At 37.9% G+C, this 10,184-nt stretch overlaps 1 protein-coding gene across 1 annotated transcript; it reads right to left on the reverse strand.

The window, feature by feature from the left end:
• Positions 1 to 585: 585 nt before the first annotated feature.
• LOC137714829 (aluminum-activated malate transporter 2-like) lies at positions 586 to 3,128 on the reverse strand. Its single transcript, XM_068453960.2, has 6 exons — positions 2,726 to 3,128; positions 2,494 to 2,634; positions 2,119 to 2,391; positions 1,612 to 1,724; positions 1,373 to 1,516; positions 586 to 1,294 (listed from the first exon to the last, which is right to left on the reverse strand). The coding sequence occupies exons 1-6, from the start codon at positions 2,982 to 2,984 to the stop codon at positions 806 to 808; spliced, it is 1,419 nt and encodes a 472-aa protein (XP_068310061.2). The 5' UTR covers positions 2,985 to 3,128; the 3' UTR covers positions 586 to 805.
• Between the last annotated feature and the right edge of the window lie 7,056 nt (positions 3,129 to 10,184).

The following is a 10,184-nucleotide window of genomic DNA, read 5'->3' on the forward strand; positions in this document are numbered from 1 at the left end:
ATGATTACAATAGTATCCATAAGGCTTAAATAGACTTAACTCAACCCTTGATAAGTTCGTGGGGTCTTAGGGAATGTAAAAGAAGTATTAGGAAATGTAAAGATGAAAATCATAAGTTAACCGAAAAGTCCGATTATTATTACAAACTTTAAATTGCGGTTTTGGAAGTCTAAAAGACCTCGGATGGCTAAAATCCATGTCACAAAGAAGCAAAGAGTTTGAACCAGGATGTTGTGCTCTTTTTGGTAAGGTATCATGGGCCCAAAACGGAGCTTGGATGCCAAATCTGTAAATTTCCATTGTGTCCTTTTGCCTTCCTTCGATCCATTTCATCTTTAATCCACTCGGCCATCTATTCTACATCAGTTCATATATTTCTGGTTGAGTAAATTGTAGCATTAGTGTATGAATCATTTCATGATTCTGACGTTAGTCCGTAAATTTGTTTATTAAAGCCATGTCTAAATGAATCAAAGGTGATCGAACTATCTAATCATATTTATAAACTAAACTAATTCCTGTATCCATCCAGTGGAGAATGATTCGAATTGTGAATTATGAAACAAGACAAGAGAGGCGTTTCTGTTTTGAGTAAGGCCATTCATTATTTGCAGCAAGTACAAATATAAACTGCTCAAACCTCTGAGCTTCAAGAGGAAGCTCTAGGTGAAAGGCAATACATGAACTCCCTAACAGTATATATGCATGCTAATGCCTAAAGGGAGAAAAAAATACATATGACGAGTACAAGCACATCAATCAATTCGTTTCTTGACAGAGAACCAAAAACTACTCATCCCAAAGTCTACAATTCAATTCTTGGAGCCAGTACTGGTGGGGACGAATTCTCACTTCCGGGTAAACTTTGAGACGAATTTATCGTTATAACATGATGTGCCGCATTGATGCCTGATACTTGCTTTACCGCTTCCTGTGATGATAATTCTTGCTTCTCTGAGGTTACTCTAGGCTTAGCATTCTTAAAATGTGCTAGGGATGCTAGTTTTTGAGCAGCATCAGCAACTTCCTCTGTACATTTGACAACTTCAAACAGTAGAGAAGCTACTGCTCCTGCTTGTATTATCTCTAGGTAATCTCCATGTTTAGAAAAACTTGATCTGATTACAGATTTGAGTTTTTCAGCTGCTGCTTTTGAGTTCGAAATATGAGGTTCTGCTGCTGATGATTCAATCATTTTTCGGATCGCAGATGCTAGTTCCTTCAATGCTTTCCCACATTCTGAGCTAATAACTGTGCATTCCCCTTTAATTATATTTCGAACTTCTGACGGTGACTGTAAGATTAACAAAGACAAGTTATAATAGGCCTAATAAATTTGTATTAAAATGCATACATACATTTATTGTCATACTTGGATCTCAGAGGTCAGGTAGTTGTTGAGAGATTCAATTTTGAAAGCGCATTGGCGAGTTACGTTCCCAACTTTCAGGTACTCATTCCATGGATGACGAAATCTGAACTTTCCGTGGCATGGTTCCCATCTTGCCAAATTGGCCTGGACAATAGAAATCAAACAACTCAGAGTGGAATTCAAGCATAATTTTCCAGGTAATAAAGTTATAGAAGACGAGAAAGATGTATAATTCTCACCATGCTTTCTTCCTTGCTACCTGAAGTTAGGACAGTTTTATATCGCTGAAGAGATGATGACTTGTTTATAGGCTGTCCATCCTCAGATATTTTAAAGTATTCGTCTCCAAATCCTGCAAATAATTAGTTTTAACTGGTTAAGTTCTGATGGTTCGTGGTAGTAATAATAAAAAGAAAAATCAAAGTACGTAAATTTTCACATGATAGGCAAATAGTAATCCAATTGTGCATGTGTTTGTCATAGATATTTGTTTTTCCTCCTACTAGGATGCACAAAACTTGCCTATAAAAAGGGAACAAAATATATTTCTGCTAAGGTGTTACTAGGTTAGGTTCCAAGTGCAACTGTTATTTTTTTTTTTTTTTTTTTTGCAGTGAAATCACCTCCAATAACCTTTGCAGGAATTGATGACTTTTACATCTAGCTTATAAGAACATTAGTCTTCATACAGGCAGCATAATACCGCTGTTATGTTTAAGTATATATATACATCCTAAAGTACGTACCTTCTAAGAAAATCCCAAGCTTTTCGATGTTGGTAGCAATCTGATTGTGAAGATCCACCCCAATCCATACCGGACATATGAAAGTGCATACAACTACAGAAGCACAGCTTCCAAGGACTACCGTCGATAGCCTCTCAAATCCCATTTCTATCACCTCTTCATCCCGATAACCAGACACCGAAATCAAGCAGAATGTCAATATGAATATCAACATCCCATAATCATACCTTGCCTTAATTTGGGGAATGAATCTCAGGAATGTCACTATTCCAGCTGCAAAGAAATTACAATATGATATATTTAATATGTTGATTTACATAATTAGTAAGATAATTAATTTTCTAACTCTTGTTTCTGATAGTATTATATAATTACCTATTATAAAAACAAAGAGAGCAACTAGTATAGGCTCCCCTGTTTCTCCAGAAAGAGTTGCTAAGCGATGAGCCCCAATGCCAAGAGCACCAGCTGTTAAAGTTGCCAACATTCTATTCAAACCTTTTCCTAGTGTTGCTCCTGAAATTGTTTAAATAGCATAATTAGCAAATATTAGAAATTAGAAGCAAATAAATTCATTAAATTTTGAGAGCTTACAGAAGTTGCTTACCAACAGAAAATTCAAACACAACCACAACAGTTAGAATAGCCCACATTGCAGCAAGACCAAAACCTTCATAGAGTGGTTTAAAATAGTAGAAGAGTGACACCAAAGTGAGAGCTAGTCCCACTTTAAAAGAATGAATAATCTTTCTTGGGTCATCCTTTCCTAGTTCCTTCAGCCTCAAGGCAAATCCAACTATTTTTCCCCTTTGTCTTTTGGGCGAGGCTGGGGATTGTTTAGCATTCTCATGATTTGAAGATACCATATTTCAATATTTCTATGGAGGGAAAAAATACCAGGACGGGAGCTGCAGGAGAAAGAAGACGGTAAGCTGGACGGGAGCTGCAGGAGAAAGAAGACGGTAAGCTAAGGAGCAAATTAATTGGATGGTCAGGATGTCTTGTGGAGTGAGTTCTGACAAAGCGAAGACGTTTATTTATAAGTAAACCATGTTGGACGGTGACTTAAAATGTACTTATCATATCATATTTTAAAGCATCAGTTGTGAGTTAAGTCAGGTAACTAAATTAGTGTGCTTCTCGTTTACATATGAATTTTCCTCATGTTGATTTTAAAATATCTCTTGTATATAAAAAAAATAGGAAAAATTTAGCATTTATTTTCGACATTTGGATTTGAACGTTTATCTAAGTTTGCAACAATACTATGTTCCTCTCTTTGCACTCAAGTTCGAGCGCAAAGCTTGAAAAAATGAATGTACGAAAATTGTTTCTCAAAAATGGAGATCGACTGTGCTTTTTATCCAAATGTAATTATGAATAAAATTTTCTACTCTGTCTTATGAAGCAAATTTTGGAGCATTACAATATACATTAGCACAGTGCACGTGTCTGGCAACAAGAAAACCTGACGGCTTTATTTCTGTGGTTGAGACTGGAGAGGGCAAACGGTCAAACAAGGCTGGCTATGCATCTACGTGTTACAGCATGCATGCCCATATCTGTAGATCCCCTGTGAATTAGGTAGCTAGGTTAGTATGTTGTATTTTATTTTATTATTCGCAATGAATCGTTATGCAGAAGCTTGTAACTTTCTGCGATTGGGTTTCTGTACATTACTGATCGAAATTGTTGACCACCGTCAGCGATACGGTGATATATCTATGGTACCTTCCAATACGTGCACTTACGTATATGTATAATTAAAAACATTATTCATTAGGAAATATTTAATTTCATGAAAAACATAAGATATTAATAAAAACAAGTTTAATAAAAAAAAAAAAAACATCTGTTCAAAGAAGCATAAAAAGAAAAAAATAACCTTTTATAAGGCTATTCTCTTACTACTTGGTAAGTGACTGAACAATATATAATTAAAATGCGTGCGTTCTGAAAATAGTAGCAATATTGATCTCTGCTTTGCAGTGGCACTTATAAAAAATAATTCCATAAATATGCTTTCTTCTTTTCTACTCTTCTTTATTTGGACAAACATTATATATGTTTTTCTAATTAACTAAAAGAAGGTAGAGGAGAAAGAGAGGTGTTCTGCTGGTACTATTCAAGAATAATAATAATAGTATTCTAGAATAAAACTTATGAAAAAGGTTCGAGATACTTTGTCGTTCTTTGAGCGTACACTGTACTAAGCTAAAAAGCCACACACACAAAAACACCGACTTCTCTATTATGTATAATATTTTTATGCATGGCTTTGTTCCACCTAAATTAGTACTCGACTTTCAACTTACTGGCTGTTTTATGCATGCTTCAAATCTATCTAGTATCTGCCCATGTGTGTTCTAAGACACAGCATGACAAAGAAAAAAATAATTTGACATAATAATCGATCATGATTCAAGCTGTCATTTAGCTTAATTTCATAATATTTTGTTTAAAAACAAAAACAACAACAAAGTCTTATCTTACTAAGTGGGGTTGACTATATGAATTCTAGAACGTCATTACATTCAGTCTTTCATTAGCTCCAAGTACTCCATGTCTTTTCTTAAAGTTTCTTTCCAAGTCTTCTTAGGTCTTCCTCTACCTCTTTTGCCTAATCATCTAATAATCGCATTTTCTAACCAGAACATCTGTACCTTTTCATTTCACATGTCCAAGCCACCTTAACTGATTAATTTTCTCTAATCTTATCTTCAATTGCAATCACTCTTACTTTACCTCAGATATTTTTGTTCCTAATCATGTCCTTTTTTCGTGTGCCTACACATCCAACGAAGTATTCTCATATCGGATACGCTTATTTTTTGCACGTTTGATGCTTGGCCCCAACATTTTTTGCATGTGCTAAAGCATTATTGGCCTTATTGCCCTTCTATAAAAAATTTCCTTGAGCTATAGTGGTATATGCAATTGCACAACACACCCAATACACTATTCCACTTCATCCATTCAAATTGTATATAATGGTTAAGATCTTCATCCAATTCTTCGTTATTTTGCATGATAGATCCAAGATAACAAAAACGTTCTCTCTTTAGTACTTCCTAATCTTCAATTCTCACCCCTATCTCATTAGGACCCCTATTCCCATTGGACTTGCACTCCATATACTTTGTCTCTGACCTACTTAGGCAAAGACCTTTAGATTTTAACACATTCTGCCAAAGGTTAAGCTTCGCATTACTCACTCATACGTTTTATCTATCAACACTATATTATCTGCGAAACTTATACACCAAGAAAAATCATCTTAATTATGTCTCATTAACTCATCCATGACCAATGCAAAAGATAAGGACCTAAAGATGAGCCATGGTGCAACCCTATGGTTATGAGAAAGCTTTCGGTTTGTCCTTCATGAGGTCTTACTACAGTCCTCGCTCCATCATACATATTCTTTACTCCTTGGATTATGCTACTCATACTTCTTTCTTCTCTAGAATTCTAAAAGAATTTTCTCTTGGGACCCTATCATATGCTTTTTTTCAAATCTATAAAGAGCAAGGGCAAATCCTTTTGCATATCTTTGTATCATTTCATCAATCTCCGTAGATATGGATTGCCTCCATAGTCGAACGCTCGAGAATTAATCCGAATAGATTGCCTCCATATCTCTATATTTGTTCAAGATTCCTTACATTGACATTTTATGTCAGCAGGTTCGTAGGGGGTATCCGGACTAGGTAAACCCCAAGAGGAATTTTATTCCAATGGAGCTTTGATACACGGAAATGGTTTGTTCAAGCCAACCAAGGTAGTCTGATCAGAAACACTTAGGCCTAACGCATAGGGTCTGACAAAAGGATTCAAAAAGTATTTCCGATCACATGTTGATGACCATATTTCCAAAGAACTTTTGCTTAAGATTCACTAGAAATGAACACGCAATCCGGACCAAGAATAAACTCCTCATGGCATCACGTTGCAAGTTGTTGACCCTAAAAATTAAAAAGCCTATGTGGCGCGCAGGCGGAGTAACTAATAGCTAACTACATCCTTCGGTTGAATGCGGGGCGTGCCAACTCGTCGGCCGAGCTCGACCGAGGAGTAAAATTTGTTAATGTTGTGTTAAGCGCGTTGCTGACTTCTTTATCTTGCGACTGCGGCCGAGGAAGGAACAAATCTCAGCTTTTGGATTCTCGAGCCTGAAGACAAGGCTGCTAGTTCTGCGAAGTTCACAAATCGTCGATGCCAGATTCAGTCACAGTGATTATATTTGTGAGAGTATAAGCACATCAAATTGACACCAGACTGTACGGACACAAGTATTCAAAGGTGATGTATGTCTTGATGGTGAATGTGGTTCGACCGTCAGAATGCCGAACTCTGGAACTCACTTGTGAGTATCCAAACATAAAATCACTCGGCGTTCAATACGCTGAATGTCGTAACTCGTAACACCTTACTTCGCTGAGAAGGCTAATAAGATGACCTCTACCAATAAGGATTCGAAAATCCTTCTCAACCGAGACTTGGATAGGTAATTAGTCGACCTCGACGCAGTGCTATTTATCCAAACTAAAGGTGCTCCTCAGTCGGCTGATTCTACGACAACAATGTTGTTTATCCAAACTGAAGGTGTTCACAGGTTGCCTTCACAGTGCTGTTTATCCAAACTGAAGATGTGTCGGTGGGAAAAAGAAAATAAAAAATCTCAAGATGTTTGAGAGGTTTTGCGCAGGGCAATTGTGTGTTGAATTCGAGGGCCCTAATTATTGCATGATGTCTTGTATTTATAGCACCAGATCCTCCTTGAGATCGAGTCAAAATCATATCTGGATTGGGACTTCTTGTTCTGTTCCAACTCTACTCCGACCAATCCTACCCCTATTAGGACTTTGAACTCACCCCCTTTTTGAGGCTATATTCATTGTTGGTCGAGAATCCAAATTGCACTACGACTTCTTCAACCCCTTTGCTCATCCGAACTACTTCTTCTTGCGATATGACTCGACCATCCTTGCTAAATGGCCCGGGATCACCAGGCAGCCCATAGTATATTTGAAACAACTTTGGGCCGAGCATAAACCTAAACTCGGCCCAACAATATTATTTTGGGCCTAAACACAAGTATTGAATTCCTTACCTCAAGAACAGGGGCAAAGTGCAAAGAAATCAACTTCCACTTGTACAATATTATCAAGTACTATTCAGAACTCTTATATCTGATAAAGGTGTTTCAATAAGTGCATGGGCAAAAGTTTTCTCATAGGTTTAATGTCTAATTCCTGGTACCGGAGTAAGGTGGTATTCTGGGTATTGTGATGAGAATACTTTATGAATACTAAGTTTGGGAGGCACTGTCCCCTGAACCAATGTTGCCAAGGGAGCTAATGAGCTCTGTACCAGGCCCACAAACTTACTTGTATTAAAATCATCACTCCTCCCTCTCAAGAAGAGAAAATAATGAAGGAAAAAGTCTAGAATTACGACAAAACGTTTGCAAAAGGGACATGCTACCTTCCTAGCTAGAGGCAAGTGCAAATTAATCTTCTTTCGGGACATCTTTTCCCCTAAATGTAGAAGAGGATTCACTAGGGGCATCAGGTGCCGGATTGCCTTCAAGATCGCGATCCTCTTGCTTCATCTCCAAGTTTGAAATCTCATCCAACAGATGTTGTGGCGGAGGGAACTCCATATGTTTGATCTTCTCATAAATTCTGAAGGCACCAACCTTTAGGGTGGTCTCGTTGGGCATAACCAGTGAGGAATCCGATGTCGAACTCCTTCTCAAGTAGCTTTTCATGGTCTTCCCAAAGCGCCGACATCTTAGAGGAATGCTTGTCAGTAAGCTGTTGAAGGTCCACGATGGCGCTTGTTATCTTTATGATCGACCTCCTGGCGAAGATACTCGACCTTCTTTTGAAGAACTTCCCGTTCCCTAGCCCAAGCACTCTGCTCCGAAGATAACACACGCTCTGACTCTTTTTTCAAGACAACAAGAGCATGTCCGCCTCCTCCTTGGCCTGCCTCTCCAGCCTCTCCAGCCTTATCAAATCTCTAACTTTCTCAAAACTTTCCTGGTAATCTTTGGCCTTTACCTCTTCAACAGTAGCCATATTATTGTATCAAATTATCTATGTCTCATAAGCAGTATCCGAAGCTTGCTGTTTGGCATACACACTCTTAAGTTCTTTCACTTAGGATAGTAATCGTCGTTTTGCCTCTATTTTTGCCGTTGTTTCAAGGTCATCCATTCAAGCTCCTGGATCAGTTTTACTTCTCGGAACATGGCGGCCTCTATCCACACATTAGCCTAATATACGAGGGACATTAGCAGGAATTGATGCACATCAACAAAGAGAAATAGAGGAAAGAAATTCATGTACCTTATAGTGACTCCCATAGCACCACATCATAACATCTCCAAGAAAAGTGCAAGCTCCCCTTGAAATCTCCAGGAGCAATCATAGCCCCAAGTAGTACCTGAGCATAATATGTGATTTAAATATCATTAGCATCAAAGGGAAAAGCAAATCGATTAACTGAAGGTCGAATCATAAGGGGAGGACGAGTCATTCCCTCGGACCTCGATGGGGCAATCGACGGAAGACAATCATAGCATGAAAATTCATTTATAGGCACTTACAGCAGAAGGGCAGAAGTTGACGTCGAAGCAGTGGAAGGTGCATCGACTTCGTCAAGACATTTAGAATGGATGTCCTAAATTAACAGTTGAGGCTAAGGAGTTGCAACCAATGAATGAGAAGAAGAACTGTCAGAATGCTTCTGCTTCTTTAAAATAAGTGACAAGGTCACTACGAGCATCAACCCACTTCGACTTTTTTATAGGGAATCTTAAACAATGAAAGGTGTCTATATCTTTCCCACGGTTTGTGGAAACGCTCAGTGGAAAATAGCCACTTCCAGTCATAGTAAACAATCAGAATTTGCATTGCCTGATGAATCAAGTCTAGATGGCATACACCAATGTCAGACAAATCATCTTTGAAATCTAGATAGGTTGAAGGACAAGTGATAGGAGCATATTTATGCGACTTAGTTAGCTTGTTTTCTTGCATTTATGTTGTTAGTTCCTAGTTATTTTAGTATTTTAAGCTATTTTCGTATGTTTGTAGGTCGAAAGGGCTAAAATAGCAAGAAAGTGCAATTTGGAGCATTTTGGAGCAGTTTTAGGCTTGGAATGGATAGCACATGCATGGAGCAAGGTGGATGGACGAAATTGAAGTTCAAGAGAGGCTAGGAATGTGCTAAAGAGATGGAGGAATTAATTCAAGACAAAGAAGATTTGAATCTTAGTAAGAAAGAAGGAAACAAGAGCCAAACTACCTTATTTTGACTCAGTCAATCCTAATTCTTCACTACTTAATTTCCAGCTGTTAAGGAGGGTCCTTAAATATATTAGGACACTTAATTACATGGTTCTAGAAGGATAATCCTAGTCAAAGAAGGTTACTGCACCTATCCCTTTAAATTTCCTTCCTTGCCGCACAAGGAAGCATATTCCCTTTCCCTTTAGGAGCTACTGCATATCCTTTCCCTTTATCCCTAGGATTCTGACATTTATTTCTACTTTTCCTTGTGGATTTGGGAACAAACCGGTTTACCAAATTAAGTTAGGCCTTGTTTTTCTTAAACCTATAAATAAAGGCCCTTGCCGTAGCCTTTTGGGGGATCCATTGATTACTATTCATACTTTCAGCCATTCTTTCATACAATTCATCACTCAAACCTTCACCCACACCTTGTGCCGCAGCAAAAAAGAAGAAAGAGGACCCTGGGACTTGCTTGCCATTCAAGCTTGGATTGTTGGAGCGTTTCTAGGTGTATTCAATGTTTTGTTTCCAATGTTTAAGTTTAATTATCTTTGTTTTGCGAACATGAGGAGCTAAACTTTCATAAATCGTGAATACAATTTACTTAACTATTTGACTAAGCACTTATTCTTGTGTGTTGATTAAGAGGGCCCGTTTAGTTTGCATGCATGAATTTGATGCTAGAATATAAGGGAGTTTCACATAATCGTTACGAACTTATATTCATAAGTAGTGGAGGTTGCTAGTCACGATCGCGTTAAG

Source organism: Pyrus communis, chromosome 3, assembly GCF_041283825.1.
Source record: "Pyrus communis isolate YQ-2024b chromosome 3, ASM4128382v1, whole genome shotgun sequence".
In the NCBI taxonomy this organism is placed as follows: Eukaryota; Viridiplantae; Streptophyta; class Magnoliopsida; order Rosales; family Rosaceae; genus Pyrus; species Pyrus communis.